This window comes from Alternaria viburni (genome assembly GCF_023758015.1).
Source record: "Alternaria viburni strain BMP 2772 chromosome Unknown scaffold_1, whole genome shotgun sequence".
In the NCBI taxonomy this organism is placed as follows: Eukaryota; Fungi; Ascomycota; class Dothideomycetes; order Pleosporales; family Pleosporaceae; genus Alternaria; species Alternaria viburni.
Window position 1 is genome coordinate 642403 of NW_026055770.1, and position 18813 is coordinate 661215.

The 18813-nt window shown below is 53.1% G+C and overlaps 8 protein-coding genes across 8 annotated transcripts; 5 read left to right on the top strand and 3 right to left on the bottom strand.

Moving 5' to 3' along the window:
* Positions 1-416: 416 nt before the first annotated feature.
* On the top strand, positions 417-2035 carry J4E79_000231 (uncharacterized protein; the record flags this gene model as incomplete). The annotated part of the gene is made up of 2 exons (XM_049349148.1): positions 417-519; positions 585-2035. The coding sequence occupies 2 exons, from the start codon at positions 417-419 to the stop codon at positions 2033-2035; spliced, it is 1554 nt and encodes a 517-aa protein (XP_049215935.1).
* A 306-nt stretch (positions 2036-2341) lies between these two features.
* On the bottom strand, positions 2342-2920 carry J4E79_000232 (uncharacterized protein; the record flags this gene model as incomplete). The annotated part of the gene is made up of 2 exons (XM_049349149.1): positions 2342-2698; positions 2744-2920. The coding sequence occupies 2 exons, from the start codon at positions 2918-2920 to the stop codon at positions 2342-2344; spliced, it is 534 nt and encodes a 177-aa protein (XP_049215936.1).
* Positions 2921-2944: 24 nt separating this feature from the next.
* On the bottom strand, positions 2945-3336 carry J4E79_000233 (uncharacterized protein; the record flags this gene model as incomplete). Its single annotated transcript, XM_049349150.1, has 2 exons — positions 2945-3183; positions 3240-3336. The coding sequence occupies 2 exons, from the start codon at positions 3334-3336 to the stop codon at positions 2945-2947; spliced, it is 336 nt and encodes a 111-aa protein (XP_049215937.1).
* A 995-nt stretch (positions 3337-4331) lies between these two features.
* On the top strand, positions 4332-4874 carry J4E79_000234 (uncharacterized protein; the record flags this gene model as incomplete). The annotated part of the gene is made up of 2 exons (XM_049349151.1): positions 4332-4564; positions 4790-4874. The coding sequence occupies 2 exons, from the start codon at positions 4332-4334 to the stop codon at positions 4872-4874; spliced, it is 318 nt and encodes a 105-aa protein (XP_049215938.1).
* Positions 4875-7066: 2192 nt separating this feature from the next.
* Positions 7067-8653, top strand: J4E79_000235 (uncharacterized protein; the record flags this gene model as incomplete). The annotated part of the gene is made up of 3 exons (XM_049349152.1): positions 7067-7222; positions 7271-8389; positions 8444-8653. 3 exons carry the CDS (start codon positions 7067-7069, stop codon positions 8651-8653), a joined length of 1485 nt encoding a protein of 494 aa, XP_049215939.1.
* A 613-nt stretch (positions 8654-9266) lies between these two features.
* J4E79_000236 (uncharacterized protein) lies at positions 9267-12357 on the top strand (the record flags this gene model as incomplete). The annotated part of the gene is made up of 6 exons (XM_049349153.1): positions 9267-9395; positions 9443-9905; positions 9955-10394; positions 11024-11065; positions 11123-11441; positions 11489-12357. 6 exons carry the CDS (start codon positions 9267-9269, stop codon positions 12355-12357), a joined length of 2262 nt encoding a protein of 753 aa, XP_049215940.1.
* A 150-nt stretch (positions 12358-12507) lies between these two features.
* On the bottom strand, positions 12508-14172 carry J4E79_000237 (uncharacterized protein; the record flags this gene model as incomplete). The annotated part of the gene is made up of 4 exons (XM_049349154.1): positions 12508-12800; positions 12878-13118; positions 13182-13902; positions 13955-14172. The coding sequence occupies 4 exons, from the start codon at positions 14170-14172 to the stop codon at positions 12508-12510; spliced, it is 1473 nt and encodes a 490-aa protein (XP_049215941.1).
* Positions 14173-14896: 724 nt separating this feature from the next.
* J4E79_000238 (uncharacterized protein) lies at positions 14897-15868 on the top strand (the record flags this gene model as incomplete). The annotated part of the gene is made up of 1 exon (XM_049349155.1): positions 14897-15868. The coding sequence occupies one exon, from the start codon at positions 14897-14899 to the stop codon at positions 15866-15868; it is 972 nt and encodes a 323-aa protein (XP_049215942.1).
* Positions 15869-18813: the final 2945 nt, after the last annotated feature.

Here is an 18813-nt window from a genome sequence, read left to right on the forward strand (position 1 = left end):
CATCTGCACACCTCAGTACTGATGTACTCGCGGTGAATCCAACAAGTCACGTGCAAATTAGCACAAACTGAAGGTGAGTGCCTATGAAGCACGCATGTCTCCAAGGACTAGAGGCGACGAAAGTTACTTCTCTATGGAAGACCCCTAGTAGCTTCTTTTAGCTTGCGCGACCCCGTTGGTCCGCATTCGACGCGTTTCTTGCGCGCTCTATTGCGCGCCAAGCATTGCTCCTTCCTGTTCTGTTGCGTCGCTGAGTCTCACCTTTTCGTGTCCCAGCTTTGACTCATCGTCCCTCCACCTCGTACAGCACTCTCTCTAGGCGATCTCGTCACCTAGCTGCACGTCAGAGTGAGCGTTTTCGCCTCTCTTTTTCGTCCTTCGCGACACTGGTCACGCAGCCGGGAGTGAGAGCAGCAATGTCTGCGCCTTGCAACGACGTGTCTGAAATGGCCTTCCCACATGCAGAAGAGCCTGCGAGGGCAATTACGGGTTTCAGTGGTGCGGTCACAGCAAGCCCTAGTAAGTCACGTCACTCGAGATTTGGCACTCACGAGCTACAAGAGCACATCACTGACCTGATCCAGACTCCTTATCATGTCACGAAAGCAACGAACCGCCTAGACCCAGTCGCGACATTCTGGACTTCATTCCCGGGTTGTTACCCTACGTCACTCGGCTCGAATGGCTCGAGAACCGCGACTGCGAGCTTTCGAGCGCCACGACAGATGCCAACCAGAAGCGCATAGCCGCGGAAAAGCTGCTCGCAGATAGGACTATGGAGATCGACAAAGAAAGAGAAGAACTTAGAGATGCGCGAGAAATGCATGTCATACAGCTTCGGGTCAGAGACGAAGCAATGTCTGAAAGAGAAGCCAAACTGGCGCGACAAGAAGAAGAGGCCAAGGAAAGCGGATCGAGACCTAAGTGGATCCCGAATACCACTGGACCAGACGCAGATCTTTATGATGCTGTTTGGGCGTTGGGCGACAAGACGGATAAGGCTATGCGTGATATGAGAAACTTGGTGGCAGGGAAGAATCGTCCCGAGCAGGCTTTCTCAAAGTGGGAAAAGACATTCTGTGAGCAGAGTATCAAGCTTGTTCAGCTCAACGAACGGTTGAGGAGTAAGCAAGACAAACAGAAGCAGGAGGTCAAAGAGCAGGAAGCCATGCTTGAAGCACGCGAAGGCATAGTCACATACACAGAGTCCAGACTGAATATGGCAACGCGGTCCCTGGACAATGATCGACAAGCCTTCTCTAATGAACAACACCAATGGCGTGTTGAATGCGCTAGTGACCTCCAAGGCACCGATCTTGAAGTGGTCCAAACGCTCTGGTTGGAGGCAAAAGAGGAGCAGATCATACCTGCACTTAGGGCTGAAGCGATAAGCCTCGCAACCATCGAAGTCGAAAATCAACTGGAGCCAGTGCACCGAGCTGCATGTGCGGAAGCAAGGAGCAAGGGTCATACAGAAGGTATGGCAGAGGCGTTGCAGGTCCTAGAAGAGCGGGAGCGAGCGGCTCACGAAGCGGGCTCCGCCAGCGGTCGTGATGCTGGTAAAATCGAAGGCCATGAAACTGGTCGATATGAGGGATATGCTAAGGGCAGGTTTGAAGGGTTTAGAGATGGATATGAGGCTGGCGAATCCGAAGGCGTAAAGAGAGGTCGAAACGAAAGTCAAGCGCAAGCTGAGGCTAAGTGGAAAACCAAGGTCATATCTGCTGAGAAGAAATGCCATGCAGAAGGTCGCAGTGTTGGTATGGCTGAAGGAGAAGCGAAGGGTTATGCAGAAGGTCTGGCATCAGCTTCGGTGATCGCCCGAGTTGCTGGAAAGAAAGAAGGGGTTGTTGAAGGCAAAAGGCTGGCGCAGGTTGCGAAGGACGAGTCGTTTTTTCGTGGGTACCATCTTGGTGTGCTATTACCGCTATGGGCGCATCCCTCAGTGTACCAAGCCGACGGGCAGCCGACCGAAAGTCACCCATATTGGCGAGGCAGAGCCGTGGGCCAGTTCATCAAGTCACGAGACGAGTAAGTCTGAAGGAAATGTGTTACATGACTACATTACTGACAAGGCCGAATAGATTGACAAACTGGGGTAGTAAGTGGTATCAAGCCGATATGCCCAGAAAACATTATCTCACTGTGCGACATCCATCTAACGCCCCTATCAAGCCATGGACATATTGGGCAGGCATGCAAGATGCTCTGGAGAACATGGACCTCAATACTACTCCCATGAGAACGTGGCAACCACCTTCTGATGGCTGACTGCACATGAATATCAGGACGGAAGTTGGATTCGAAGGTGGAGATGTGCTAGGGGTAAAGATGAAGTATCTTATAATTTCGAAGCCCTAAGCTTCGTACTATCAACCCTCCTCCCCTCATCATCTTGCTCCTTGACTCTCAAATCCGGAAACTCCGCAGGCATGATCCTCCTCGGCGTACTCCCCTGCACCAAGTTGTACTTCTCAAAATCACTAACCCCTTTCATCCGCAAGAAATCCTCATCAAGCAGCAACTCCCCATTAACCTCTTCCACAGGCGCCTTGATCATCTGCAACACCGCATCAGAGAAGACATTCGCAGTCCTAAGATCCTTAGCATCTTCCTGGGCCATATTCTGCGTCGCAGCACTCTGCACCGCCGTCGCAGGCCAAATGCTTGTAACTGCCATCCCGCTCTTCCCCTCGCGCTGGAAATCTATGGCTAGCCCCTTCGTCAGAACAGACATACCCACCTTGCCCATCGCATACGCCGTCTTCCCGCGGAAGAAGCGCGAGTAGATCGGTGGACTAACAATGATAATCCTGCCCCTCCACGCCCCATCGCGCTGCTCAAAGTGCGGAAGACAGGCTTGTACGACGCCATACAGACCTTCGACGTTCACGCGCTGCATGAGCTGGAACCGCTTCATCGGGGTCTTGGCCACGCTTGCCCATCATATCGCGCCGCTGTTGTACACAAGTACGTCCAGACGGCCGTACTTGGCTATTGTCTCGGCTACCATGCGCTCTATACTGATATAGTCTCGTGTATCGACGCTTATGGCCGTGGCTTCGCCGCCTGACTCGTGGATCTCGCGGGTCACGGTGGAGATGGTGGACGCCGGCGAGTTTGGGTCGGGTGGGAAAGGAGAGCATTTCGAGGCGTCAGAGGTGGATTTTGCGGCTACGACGACTGCGTTGTTGTTAGTGCTTTGACTTGTGGACGAAGGAGGTGCTTGCTATGTGCACCTGCGTAGCCGTCTTTTGCTAGGTCGATGGCGATTTGCCGACCGATGCCTCGCGAAGCGCCGACGACGAGTGCGACTTGTTTGTTGGACGTTGGCATGGTGGAGAGAACGTATTGCGTAGGGTTGAAGGTTATGTCGCGCCGGGGGAATTGTTGCTTACTGCTAACAGCAAAAGGCGCCTACGAAACGCATGCAGACATGACATTGCAATGAGCATTCATTCTATAACCTCGGTCAATGCGTATGGCGCTGCATCTGCGGTACGCATAAGCTGCGCGGCGAGAATCCGGGGTATCCGCATCATTCGCGGTCTGAAAGGCGGAGGTGTGGTTGCGATTAGTGATAGAGTCCGGCCATGCTAACCTCGGTAGCCAAGACACCTGGGCAGTGCGCCGATCCAACGACGACGCGCATAAGACAAGGCCAGCATCTTTACAAGTACGGCCTTGATTTCTCATCTCGTACGTTTGGACGTATTGCGAATATGGCAGGCAAAATTACGTGCTATCTAGATTGCGGTGCGTACTTCCTGTCCTCTTGATCGACATCACATGCTAATTATGGACTAGTATCTCCATACTCATACTACGCTTTACTGCACCTGGAGAGGAACAAGCAGACTCTTGAAGCGCACAATGTAGAGATTGAGTTAGTACCCGTTGTTTCATTACCTAAAGCTCGAGACGAAGTCCCTTCTCTGAAACCCTACCAACGAGACTGCGCTCTCGCCAAGAGCAAGTATGATCACTGACTTCATACAGTATAGTGCCCGTCTTTCTAGGGGGTATCAATGTCGGCAGCGGTAACACTCCCTCATCCCCTCCCATGTGGAGTGCCTGGAAATCCGGTACTCGCTATGCCAAATCAGTCCTGACACTGCAGCGCAGGCAACAAGCCGCCGTGGACCCTGCCAGCAAAGGCGACCTACAGCCAGTATGATGGCGCGCGAGCGAAACACCACTTTGGCGTTCCTAATCTGCAGACACCATCTTTCTTTCCGATCCTCTCATTGCTACCACAGCGGGCGTTATGCTACGTGAAGGAAGCACATGGGGAGAGTTTCGTCGCTATCTTCCATGACATCTACCATGCAATGTGGGAAAACGGCAAGGATGTCAGTAAACCGGAGATACTTGCGGAAGTTCTAAAGCAGCGTCTAAAGGAAGACGAAGCCCGGGAAGTCATGGCGAAAGCAAACAGCCCACCATATAAGCAGCAGCTGAACGATAATACCAAGGACGCCCTCGATCGGGGTGCCTTTGGCTGCCCATGGTTCCTTGTGCGTAACTCGAAAGGGGAAGAAGAACCATTCTTTGGCAGTGATAGGTACGTGCTCTCTCATCAGTATCTCCGGCCCTGCCTTTTGCTTAGCATGCTCGTGTGTTCCGTTGTGGGTCGACGAGGTTGGGTCTTTACTAGTACATTCATGTTCAGTAAGGCGCCCGCTACGGGGGAGATGCCGCAACGGATACAGAATGAGCTGCGAACGGTTGAAACATGGCGAACGAACACTCGAGAGCTGTGGGGCGCGCTAACGGGTATTCCATATAGGTTCCATTACATGTGGGAGTACTTGGGATTGCCGTGGAAGGATGTTCAGCTGTTGCCGCCGGCTGATGCAAAGGCGAAGATCTGACCGAGAAGATTTCGGGAGGCTGATAGGCATCCCAGTGCGTGGGGGATTGTTTGGAAATGGCGCGGGGGTGAAAGGCGGATTACGCAGTACGTGCGTCTAGACAATCCTGCGCGTCAGTGCAAATGTCTTCCAACATGTCAGACTTTTCACCTCTTGCTCGATTTCTCAGACTTGTGTCTCTGCTCGAACGTCCCAATCGTCCCGCACAACCCTACATATCGTACCTTCAACTATCCTGTCCTCGCACGCAGCATGCACGCTGCACGGTCGCCGTTTCGTACCACTCACGGCGAAGCGTGGTAGTGTAGCCACCGGAGACGGGTACAAGCTTCCCCAGACATATGCAATCATATGCAAGATTAAGTCTCCGCGACCTGTCAAGGCAGCATCATGCGCCACCGGAAAGGATTTACCGCACACGCGATGCGCATGCCTGACCAGATCCACGCTGTTGCGGTCGGGCACCGGTACCAGGCGGTCGCTGGACTGCGGCCTTCCGGTGGCGTGGGGATTACAAGCGAGCTCGGAGGTGGATCGTTGTATGCGTGGGTTATTACTAGCCACATTAGTGAGTATATCGAAGCATGTGCAGTGTCTAGCCGGTATTGAGTCGGTATTGATAGGAAAGACTTACAGGCTTCCCCGCCTTCACCAGCGACAAGCCGATACCGGGGAATTCAGCAGATTTGGCCTTTTCCCTGTCGTGGGAACATATCGTTGCGATGTCCGGAGTACTCCAGGGCTGATTGCGAAGCGCATGTGTGACGTGAGCGTCATAATCGACGACACATGTAGTACACGCGAGGCTCCTGCCAACCCAGCGAACATCGTCGCATCAGATTGCATACGTACCTGCGTCTCTGCACGCCATGACATCTCAGCTGGTCTGCTACTGGTGCGCCAGACACAATGGCTTGTTGCCAAGCCATGCCATGCAGATAACCGTTCGCTTCTGCACGCCGGCCAAACAAGACGATGTAGAACTTTTTTCGCCAGCTCAGCTAGCACTAAACGAGCAATCTTTCTTCAGCTCGACGCTTGACAGCTCGTCGTTATAGGTCTGCCAACCGCCATGCGAGGGGAGTGTAGACCGACACAGCCGTCAGGCAAATGGTATTTGCCTTCTTTGAGCTAGCCACGTTGAACATCACGGAGTAGCGGGATGGCGGTGCTGTTGCTTGATGAGAGTTATGCTTGCTTCTGACAATCTTTTCGCACCCCAATGAATCTGCACGAAGGGAGTGCGGTCTAGCCTATACGGACAACCCGTTACCCTTCCGCGCGGATTCCGGAAGACTTTGCTGATTGAAAGAAATGGCGGGTCTACCCGAAAGCTCTAACTCCGCGTACCATAGTATAGCAAGACATGGGTGTGGCGTATTTCAAACGTGAGTCTCATCGCTTCAGTCAAGGTTCTGAGGCTGTCTTGGACTATAATTGTGCGGATCGTCCCTCACCTCTACATACCCAACATATGTGATTGGGCCTGTTTCATCATTTGGCTTCGGCTTCATCCTTACACTTTGTCTTGTTGGTGTACGATCCGGATCGTCAGTTCACCGTGTGCGTTTTCCATCCCCGCTGTCCACAAGACTCGTTCCACCAGCCAGAGGGCGCCGATAGAGACCTTAGTGTGTTTGCGTGTCCATACGATCATTGCCTCCATCTTTGGGCTCCTCCTGGTCCCTCTGATCTCGTGGCACATTCTGGTGAGGCTACCTCTCTTCACGTAACCGCTCTGGCCTAGCGTACTGATGATGTGTATCGATTAGGTACCTTGCGTGGGCTCACTGCTGCATCATATAGATAGCAGGGCCAGCCTCGTCTCCTCCACTTTTGTGGCCGACCATTCACAATACCAAGTCTGGAAATTGCAAGATTTAGCGTTGTTGTCTACCTACCTTGGCAGAGCTTTGTACTCGCTCGAACTCCGCAACCCCACCGCCTAATCTCGTGAAGCGGTCAGGTCCGTCGAGCGAATGATAGAGTGTCATTCCTGTGAATACTGAACGTGTCCGTGTGCCTCGACATCTCGACAGCACCCCGCAATCTTCAGTCACGCCCACTTCACAGCGGTGGTATCCCGCCCGTTTTGGCCTCGCGTAATCGCGCATTCACGCCGACTTGCAATACTATTGTAAGGTTAGCGTCTCTTGGGGTACCCATAAGAGGCGGATGCCGCGAGAGCAGTCATGGCTCTCGCTCAAGAAGTCCCTCAGGATTGCAAGTATCTTCTTCCTCAATCTCTTGCTCAGCTTCAGCCCCGCCTAGTCTACGTCCCGGAACCTACCTCAGCGGATCAATTTCGCGACTTCCCTGACTATACTGGAATGCCGGATTCAATGATGGTAAGTGACGCCTATGCTGTTGCGGCACCGAAACTGACAACTGTGAAGGCAAGTCACTATGTGCAGACCCAGCCGTATGCACTGCAGAGGGTCGAGCAGGAGGACACCAAGTCGACAGGCGCAGCACCTGCCACGCCGAGCTCCAACAACCTCGCGTACTCATCTGGCCAGCACTGGAGCGGAGTCCCTACACCCCCGTTCGACTGGCACCATGCTATCCAACAGACGCAACCTTACGTCGTACCAATTTCGGACCCGCAATTCCGCCGGAATCAGGTCCTGACATACAACCCTACGCCCATCACACAGAACAGTATCACGAAGAGCTTTAGCGACCCAATACCCTGGCCGTCCTCGGAACTCCATGGGCTGCCTCGTGGGATGACCGCCAACAGCTCTGTCCTGGACAAGAGCATATCACTGTCGCCAAAGAGTTACCGCAGCGATGAATTCGAGAATACATACAGTCCAGGGTCGATGCTAGACCAATCTTCGCCATGCGGAAATTGGAGCGTACCTTCAGCGACTACCACCAACGCCGCCATCCTTCCACCTCCCTGCAGGTCTTTCCTTGTACACGACGCAGATGCCGACACTGGATACTCAGGACTCCCGAGGATGGACGAGGACACGGCCAAGGTCACAGCGCCATCCGGCTATCCTAGCCGAAGGGACCAAAGACCGATTGCCTCTTTCGGGGAGGAATACAACTCTGGATCAGATTATTCGCGATCTCAGACTAGTAGCGCTGGCCATTCTCCGTGGTACGGCGAGAACTTCGCGTATAACACCTCCAATCTAGCGTTCAGGACCCGCGACGTTGTGCGCTCCAGTCATCCAACCAGTAGTACGAGCATATCGTCGACAGACGAAGCTCACACATCGCAGTATCCTGCGACGCCCTGGAATACTTCATGCCCTGATGGCGGTCTCCACAGCCGTATTCAGGATAGGTTCCAGGTACCACGCAGTGCTGGTGCCCAAGCCCAGCGAGAGCACAACGATCAGCTGCTGATCGATGGAAAGAAGAGAGGAGAGACGTACAAGGAGATCAAGTCGAAGATGGTCGGTGAGAAGCCTGCAGAGTCTACTCTGAGGGGCCGCTACCGATCCTTGACCAAGGCGAGAAAGGATCGCGTCCGGAAGCCCGTCTGGACAATGATCGATGTAAGCTGACCGTTGGGACTTTACTTCCGTCATAGTAGACTGACACATCGACAGCTACAGCTCCTGAATGAGACCGTTCAGCAAGAGTTTGATCGCATCGAGAGCAACCTCCAGAGCCCGTACTCGCTAAGCTTTGAGCAAAAGATCCTCAAAGTCGCTTGGAAGAAAGTCGCAGAGTTTATCGCCGACAACGGCGGATCGTATCATTTCGGCAACGCGACGTGCAAGAGGAAATGGTTGGAGCGCAACCACAGTCGCAAGTGATCGGACATAAACATGGGCATGTCGAGCGACGGCATCGACACACCCTCATCCTCCAGTAAACTTGACTGGTGTCAAGTACTGGTCATTTTGAAGGTACAAACTGCGACCGCTGGAACGTTCCCCGACTGCACAGCGTTACTGCTGTTGTTGAGGCACCGAGGGATGCTGTAGGGGCACCTGTCTTCTGCAAATGCGCAGAAGATTGTCGCATGGCAGCATCTTTGTTTCTGTTACTTCCGGAGTCGTACTCCCTGTCTGTACTATCTTGTTCTATTGTTATGTTGATGGTAATGTTGGCGAATATGTTCGTCTTAGCAGCATCTTGGGGGCGTAAGAAGCCTCCATGGCCTAGATGGGGAAGCTGCAAAGCATGGCGGTGGCGTGACGTCGTTTCGGGAGGTCTTTTGAGCGGGTTCTTGACGATATAATATCCCTTGAATTGAATGTGCCACGTCAACGCAGATCTTGTGTGACGAACGTGATGACGATGGTGAAGGAGTTGTCCTGAAGTGTGAAAGCAATTCTAGACTTTGGCGCTAGCTCGCGGTGGAAGCTCGAACGGTTGAACTGCCCACCCACCCCACCTGTCATCGATACGCGACAACGAATGAAGATGATTCTCGGGCTATCTGAAGCTCTTCCGAGCATCACGAAGCGCAAGTTTGAGGCTGCAAAGGCATCGTCGGATCTGCTGTTCTCGCCTACGGAGCTAGCCATCATCCGCTCATCTGCAGGCATTCCCGTGAGTATGCCGGCCCTGCCACCACCACCAGGCTCACACGCCAGCAGTTCCAATTACGATACTGCCCGTCGCTCGCCAAGAAACCCATTCCGAAGCTCCAGAATGCGACGCCCAAACAGAAGATCGACCCGTTCGAGAACCCCCCACCTGCCCTCCACCTGGCCGACATACCAGCCGCCAACCCAACCCACTTCCTCGTCCTCAACAAGTACCCCATAATATCCGAGCACTTCATCCTGGCGACAAAACCCAACAAGAAGCAAACACACGTGCTCGAACAGGACGATCTGGAGGCGACCTACGCCGTCTTGAAGGCATGGCAGGCAGACTCGGGCGGCGACGAGAAGCGTCTCCTCGCCTTCTTCAACTCCGGCGACCACAGCGGCGCCTCTCAGCCCCACCGACACTTGCAGTTCCTACCTGTAGAAGGAATGCGCGATAGCAACAATGCTAGCGACTGGGGCCTGCTCATAGATCTGATCTTGACGAGCCCGGCAGCCAAGGCAACTGGTAGGCGTCTGATAACTCTGCGCTTTGCCGTAGCTAACATGCATCCAAGAACAACATCCCGCATTTCTGCAACACCCTTCTCTGCCGTTTACGCACTTTGCCTACCCATTCGACTCTGAGCCATCAGGTACTCAGTTACTCGATATCTACAATCGTCTGTACGACGCCGCGAAAGCCGCAGTCGACGCCTTCATTTCCGCAAATCCGAACGACTTCGCTCTGCACCCCACCGACGACGGCGATCTACCCATGAGCTATAACCTTGCCATGACGACTGCAGGCATGGTCATTCTGCCTAGACGCGCCGAGGGCACGATGCTTCACCGCGATGACGGCAGTGAGATCGGCTTCGTCGCTCTGAACGGTACAACGTTAGGAGGCACGATGATGGTCAAGCATCAAGACGAGTGGAACATGCTACGCCACGAGCCAGGACTGCTGGACCGCATCCTGGGTGCGATTGGCATTCCGAAGCCTCCTTCATTCAAAGTGGGCTCATCCAACATATGACCGGACCTAGGTAGGACCCACGTGGAACATCGCTAGCCAAGCTGGTCGAGTACGATTGCGAACGAGCGAGTCCTTGCATCTTTGTCAAAAGCCACACCAGAAAGATCACAAGCAAATGTATATGTGGACGAGTGATATCATGGTCACTTTACGAGACGCGAATGTCTAAGACGTGACGCGCACGCGACAACGAGCATGTGCCGCATCCGCAACTCACGAGTAATGATAAACACCTAACGCAGCCAAACATGAAGAAGTCTTGAGAGCTTGGGCACGATCGTGCAACGTCTAGAAAACGCCGAAAATCGAGGATATCGGTATGTATAAGGTTGTTCCGATGACCTAAGTTTGTATTTTGTAGAAAGCTCGGGTAAGTCATCTGGTGTTGAACGGCACGTGAACTGGCGCGGTCATGAGACCACTCATCACCAAAACAAAAAAGGTACTCATGATGCATCAAATGCGAACACAAACTTCAGCTGAGCAAACTGCGGCGAGGTGATACATTGTCAGAGTGACTGTCCGGCTGGTGAGTTCTTGTAGCGCAAGGTTTGAATATGCATCCCACCGTCACCTTTCACACTCCGCATTCATTGTATATTCCATAGCCTAGCATCATGAAAGAAGAAGCAGAAAAAGCCGTAGAGACAGTACGTTACATGATAGTCATCGCATGCATAGACAAGGTGCTGATCGAACTTGCCTAGGCCACAGGGTTACTCCAAGACTTTGTAGTCGTGGTTTCCCTCGTGCGGACCTTGACGGAATCTTTCGGTTCTGCCAGTGATCTATACCGCAAGCTCAAGCGTAGATCTGGTAAGAAAGACAGCGACGACGAGGAAGATGAGTATCATATTCAGGGGCCATGGCATAGGCGTCGTCGCGACTCCATGTTTGGCTCAGAGAAGAGGAAAGGCGACTATAGTGACAGCGAAGAAGAGCTCATATGCACCTCTTCTTCCCAGATCCGAGCCGAGTACGAACGTGGGTATCGGAAGTTAGGCGAGCCGTTTGCGCGTGGCGACGGTATGTTCTCATTCAAGTTCACACCACCAGGTACTGATGTCAAACAGTTACAACGCATACCCAGCTGCAGTCTCAGATCATAAAGCTTCAGCAGACGGTCATCAACATCCAACAGGATCTGCTGCTAAGCACATACATGGCGCCATCGTCTTCGCACTCGCACCTTATACGTCTGATTCAGACGGCTCGTGCAGCGCGTGCAGCTTCCATCGCTTCGTTGAACATGCAGTACGAACGCATGCTGCCACCACTCCCCTCACCGCTATTACCTCGACAACCCGACGCACCTTTAAGAGTCCCTGGCGCATTCCCACTACCCGACCATCCGCGACCACCATCAAGACCACTGCGGCACAAGAAGCGCATGGACAGCAGCTCCAGCTCCTCATGCGAGTCAAAAGAGGTCTTGATCAAACCGATACCAATCGTGAAGCCCAAACCAAAGCCCACACCTATACCTCCACCCCCTCCCCCACCTCAGCCTCAGCCTCAGCCTCAGCCTCAGCCCCCATCTTCACGATACAGCACTCGGCTCTTCTGCATCTACGCCAAAGACCTCCAACACAACCCCCGTCTCCACCTCGCCGACGCCTACCGACCCACCGGCGACCACAAGTGTCCTTTCTGCCGCACACATGTCCCCATCCAACCCGGAAAAGCCTGGGAGCTCGTCGTCGATGGCTACAAGAAGAAAGACGAATACGGGTACTGTAAGACGGTACCGCGAACGTTTCGCATCAAGAACCGCTTTATTGTCAAGAGCCATAGAGAAGGTGGGGGCTTTGCATGTGTGCTTTGCGCGAGGTTCAGGAAGTCGGATACTGTGTGTAGGGGTATCGAGGCGTTGATGGATCATCTTTGGAGGGAGCATGCGAGTGAGGAGTTGGAGAGGGATGCGGATATCGTGGAGGTGTAGAGGGGTGTTTGATGTTTTGTTCGGTGCTCTAATGATTGGCGTTGGTGATACCCTTTTCGTAATTTGCTGCGACGTTGAACTTTCACATAATACTTTTGCAATATAATCATGGATCCTATATGAACGGTTCGACCGAACTCGAAAGTCCAATCAATACGCGTAGAAAACGTTGACGCCATCCCTCTTCAGCCGCCGGTTCGTCACCTGGAGCCACGCCCTCAGCGCCCAGGCCGATGCAATACATGCCCCGGCAAACGCCGCATTACTACTCATAGCAATCACGTACTTGGGTCCGTCGCTCGCGGGATACAGGTAAGGCGTGTAGATAAAGCTAGCCATGGAAACCACATTGACAATGGACAGTGACACGGCCTTTTTCTCCGTGGTCTGGCCGAGCGTCCCTGACACCCAGCCTAAAATCACTGAGTTGACCGAATAAACGCCTAGATAATGATCTGTCAGTAGGTTTCCCACAGTAGAAGTGTCGAGAAGGACGAGGATGATGGAGGGGACAACGCACCGGAAGCGAAGAGGAAGCAAGAGATGTAGCGCGCGGCGGTGTTGAGCGTGATAGCACTGATAGCAAATCCAACCACTGCGATTCCCATCATAACAGTAATGTGCCATGTTCTATCGTTGAACTTGCCAGACGAGATGCCGATGCATATGCCGACCACGCCGGCGACGAGCGACGGCGGAGCAGTCAAGACCAACGTGATGGTTGTACTGAAACCCAGAGACCTGACTACAGTAGGGAAGAACTGTGTTTCGTTAGTAGCTGTAGCATGAGAGTTATGAAGAAGAAATAGCTTCATGCCACATACCTGATTGAAAGACGTAGCGCTCAAATGCATATTCTGCATAAAGACCAGAAGATAAAGTCTTGGGTCGCGCAGAGCTTGCATGAAACCCGCTTTGACTCCTTTGCTTGGCTCAAGTCCAACGGTGTCCCTCTGGATGCGATCGTGCGCCAGTTGACGTTGTTCAGGTGTAAGCCACTTCGTTGTGAGCGGCTCATCCGGTAGTAAGAATACACAGACGATCGACACGCCGACTGTGACGATGCCTTCGATGATGAAAAGCCACTGCCATCCATGCATTCCATGCTTGTCGTCCAGCGTCGCAAAAGTAGCCGCGGCAATGAGTCCGGCGAAAGAGACGGCGAAGATGTTTCCGGCATACAGGATAGATACTCTTGTAGCGATTTCCTTGCGCGTGTAGAACATGCTTAGGATGTATAGAGCGCCTGGGTAGAACGGGGCTTCGACGAATCCGAGGAAGAAACGTACGAGTACTAGTCCAGTGTAGTTTTTGACCAGAGCTGTGAGAGCTGCTACACAGCCCCAGACGGAGCAGCACAGAGCCATGTAGAGCGAAGGCCGCACTTTCTTGGACGACATGAGCATGTTACTGGGTATCTGCGCAAAGAGATAGCCAACGTAAAGAATGGATATGCAGGTGTTGTATTGGTTTCCGACAAGACCGAGGTCGTCTTCGAGATCATTGAGGCGCGCGTTCGCTATCGCATTCTGGTCGAGCTTATTCCTGGTAGCGCAAGTGTTAGCAATGTGAAGTTCGAGGGCTTATAGTGACGTACAGAAAGTACATGCAAAAGAGCGCTGGCATCACTCGCATGTCCAGCTTGCGTACCAGGGCGATCTCTGCTGGGTCTGTCTTGGCAATCGCACCAGTGTAGTCGGCGCCATCGAGCGCAGCTTGCGCCTTGAGGTCTTTTTCGGATGTTGCGACATCGTCGATTTGCAGGGGTACATTCTTCTCGGTATCTTCGTAACGGTCGGTGTTTGCGTTGGCCATGTTTGGCAATCTTCAGAAGCGCGGGATTGATGACTCGGTCATGTGCAGGATTCTAAAGTATCCTGGAGAACAGCACAAAAGGTCAATCCTCCCAAGAGAAGCGCCTTCTATATACCCCAGCTGGACGAACGTTCCCCAGAAAGTCCATGAGCAAGCTTGACCCCGGACTTTCCCCAGACCCCAACTTCTTCGTTGCGGCGCGGAGAAAACATGGGGAACATGACAATGTCCAGAGCATCCCGCGGCGTCCGCTACGAGTCAAGTTAAGGACTAGGTAATTGGCCATGAGAATCGTCGGCTGGTCCTGGGTGGAGAGCGGCTTGCGGCTGGACGACGCTAGCGCGGACAAAGACATATCCGGTACGCCTGAGCGGCACATCGGCTCATGCCAGTGGCACTACGTCGGAACATTGCAAGTCCCCGTTACTCGCATGACTCCATCGAGGCTCCAAAGAGCAAACCGGAGCGATTCATCATGGCGTTTTGGCGGACACTCTCAAGTCCGCCTGCCAAACATGCGCTCGAGACCTGGCACGAAGTCGTGTGCTGCAGTGAGATCGTCCAACGTTTGCCGCTCGGCATTTCCATGTAATGGATGGGCGAAGTACATATAACGCAAGCTTTCGATCCAAGATTCAGCATCATCCAACGCAAATCAAACTCGTCCACTCTCCTACAATCAACTCTTACTCCCTATCCAAACCCCACTACTTCTCTCACCACAATGGGTTCCATGCCTGAGGTCAAGCAAGCTCCTCAGATCGACCTCGCGGGTCTCGTCCCTGCGCCGGTCACTCCATTCAACAAGGATGGCTCGGTCGACTACGCAGCCATCCAGCGCCTTGGCTCCTGGCTCGGCAGTATCCCAGGCGTGAAGGGTCTGGTCGTGCTGGGACACGCTGGCGAGGGCACTTTCCTCACCCAGGAAGAGCAGATAGAAGTCATCAAGGCCTTTGTCAAATCTGTGGACAACAGGATCCCCATCATTGCTGGTATCACCACAGAGGGCACTGAGGTGGCTGCGCTCGAAGCTCAACGCGCCAAGGCTGCTGGTGCGCAGGCGGGTCTCCTGTACCCCAGCCATGGCTGGCTACGCTTCGGATATCAGCCGGGAGCGCCACAGGACAGATACAAGACGGTGTATGAGAAGTCCGGACTTCCCCTCATCCTGTTCCAATACCCCGACAACACCAAGGCGACCTACGACCTGGACACGCTACTCGAGATTGCCGCACAGCCCGGTGTCATCGCTATGAAGAACGGCGTCCGCAACATGCGCCGTTGGGACGTCGAGATTCCCATTATCAAGAAGCAAAACCCCGACCTTACTATCCTCACATGTCATGATGAGTACTTGCTACACACATGCTTCGACGTCGACGGCATGCTTGTTGGGTACGGCAACATCGCGCCCGAACCGCTGCTTGAGATGATTGAAGCCGGCAAGGCGAGAGACTACCCTCGTGCGAGAGCTGTTCATGACAGATTGCTCCCAGTCACCAGGAACGTTTACCATCGCGGCTCGCACATGGAGGGAACTGTTGCACTCAAACATGGTCTGGTGGCGAGGGGTATCTTGGAGCACGCGACAGTGCGAAGTGGACTTTTGCCATTACAAGACGGCGCAGAGCAGGAGATTCATGCTGCATTCAAGTCAGCCTCGCTAGGCAAGGTCACACCGCCAAAATCGGGTTGATTGTATGTAATTGGTATTATTAGTATTCCTCTTGACGCTCAATGAAAGCTTTGTTCATGATAAAGTGGATTTTCTGTCATCGTAGGGTCGTTCCCGAACCAGTAATTGATGTCTTCGCCGTTGAAGAGATGCATGATTTCCTCGTTGGGTAAGGGATTGTCTGAATATTGCTGTGCAATACCAAGAAAGTTCCCTGCTCCCGCAAGATAGTCGAAGGTTAGGCTGTTGGCATTTTGCATATCGGCAGATTGTGCGTTGGCGTTAGATAAGGTTGACTCTGCCGCTTGGGTTGTGAAGCTTGCGGAATATGGTACTGCATGAGGCTGATCGGTAAGTCTCTGGAGCTGTCCTGTTGGCGTCACTGTGCCTGTCGCTGGATTGGGTCTTGAGGCCGCGTAATTTCCCGAACGATTTGCTATTACTTGTCTCTGAGTTTGCCAATTATCCATGCCAATGGAAGGGTCGCGAGTAGCATGAGTTGCCGGCCGCGAGCTGTCCCTAGACGTGTTCGTAAGGTCGCGGCTACATGGCTTATCGAGTCGTGTGACAAGGTTTTGAATAGCGACCATGCATGCGTCTGGCCAACTCGTACCCCTCAACGCCAGGTGCTTGAGAATCTGAATGCTTCGGTCTGAGAGCCTGAATGCGATGTCGCGCGTAACCTGTCCGTCCGCAGCAGCAGACAGGATAATAAACGTACTCATCCATACTGCCCAGGTAAATGATGGCCAAAGCAGAGGAGTTCTTTCGTATCCATGTTGACCGGGTGAGCCATCGAACGCCCCGAAACCCCGGAGGGCTTTGTGTAGTGTGTTTATTATGGATCGAGAGGCTGATATGCAGCGTTGCAGCGCAGCGTTGTATGCAGCGTTTTTCTTAGACGTTGCTAACACAGAACGATGGAGAGCAAGCACTGACTCGAAGCGAAGGACGATTAGTGTGACTTGATGTGCTTTGGATATGGTTTGCGTCTGCTCGTCATTAGACAAGTGTTCATCGACCATATTCCACCACTTAGTATGCTCTGCCTCCACTTCCAGGGCTTGATTGACATCATCGGCGCTACCATGCAGCATAGATTGGTGTCGCGTTTGCATGATGGATCCACGGATGTCGGCATGGCGAGCTAGAAAGTCCAATAAATCTAGTCGGTCATCACGGGTGCGATCTTGAGGTGAGTTAGCCGAGAACCCCTGAAACCCAATCTGCTACAAACATACCAGCTTCCTCAGGCTCCCGTAGGTGTCGCTCTGTGTGTGGGTAGCAGACATTTGCCTCGTCTGGCCTAATGCCGAGCGGCGTACCAAGCCGGATGCATATATATCTATCGATGCATATTACAGACCAGAAAAGCCGCTTTCTAAGCTCTGCTTCTTTGCTTGGAACTGATAACTGTAACGGACAGCGATGCAGACTCAACTGGAAGGCCATTCGAACGGCCAAACCTTCCAGACGCGACGCCGCGTTGTACCTGTGCATCGTGATTAAGAACAGTTGTACGCTAACAAGAGCCTGCAAAGAGAGGATCGAGCTCTCTTCAGTCAGCACCAACTGGACGCTCCTGATGGCGTCGTTGACGGAATGGAATACGAGTGTTGTAGGCACTAGCTTGTGTGTAAGATTCATCTGTCGCCGGTCGTGGATGGAGATTGACATGATGGAGCGAAGTATGATGTGTTGGAGTTCGTTTGCTGTAGATTGAGATGCGATGCGAACGCCTCTCGACACGATTTGACGAAAATAATCCAGTAAAGAGGGCGCATGAAGAAACGGAAAGGCAGGATGCCAATGGTCGAAGTAAGACTGACTCCATTCGAGAAGGTCATCGAATACGATAGCTGATGTGACGCTCTCTGGTGCAAGCGGGCGTACTTCGTCTGTCTTCCAAAGCCATCTTGAAGCACTCTTTGCAGCACCTGCGGGTAGCTGATCATCTTCTCCGGGTGCAGCATCACTCTCTGGGGTATCGACATGACGCACGGACGCCTGGTTCGCGGCAATGTTTCCTGCGCTGGACGGAGGCCTGAGGTTGCTGCCGGGGCTGGTGCCGAATGTACTGCGACTGTGATCCTGAGGGCTTGTTCCTTCGTTTCCGAATTCCCGAAGCTGCTGGCCCATTGTCTGAAGAAATGCTCTACGTTTCCTTACCGCCCCGACATCGGGCACCGCTGTGTTAGATTCCGACTCATCATGAAGAGCCTGTCGCTTGTTGGACCTCGCATTGGCTTCGGCCATCATCTATCCGACGATGCACTACACATGAAGCTTGAATATCAAGCTTTAGTTGTACTGGGATCGATTTCGCCGCGGCGACGGTCATACACTGCAGTTGTGGGTGGCTGATGGAGATAGAAGAGGCTGGAGGTGGTTGAGCTGACAGACGCGACGAAGATGACGCTTGACAAGCTATGAACCCTGGCAGCCTCATGGCGTTAGTGCCACGCGAGTCAGTCTCTCGGCCTGAAATTCGCGTTGCAAAGACACTGTCAACGTGTGCTTTACTTGCTACATGCTGTTTTCATAATACGTTTCAACATGGAGAAGTACACGTAGGACCCCAAAGATTTGTACAACCTCAAAAGTATTTACGCCATTGTTCTGTGGTTGGAGGACGCGAGTCAAGCAACGTGCCCACCGAGGGTGCAACAGGCTCTGATCTGCCATCGCCTGTCGAATACGCTTCGTTTCCTAAATCTCCTCGCGGCGACATAGCTAGCATATCTTGGCCTTGATGAAGAGGACCTGGCGCGGGTTCTGGAACACCGAGTACATCTGGTGCTAACTGCCACGTAGCTTGCGCCAACCGAGGCTGCTGCGCAAATGGGAGGTTTGATCCGTCTACGACTGATGACCGCACATCCTCATAGTGTGCCACCACAGGACTCGACTCCATGACCCACGGTTCGGTTTGCGCAGGGCTTTCCTGAGATGCGTAACTGTTCCCT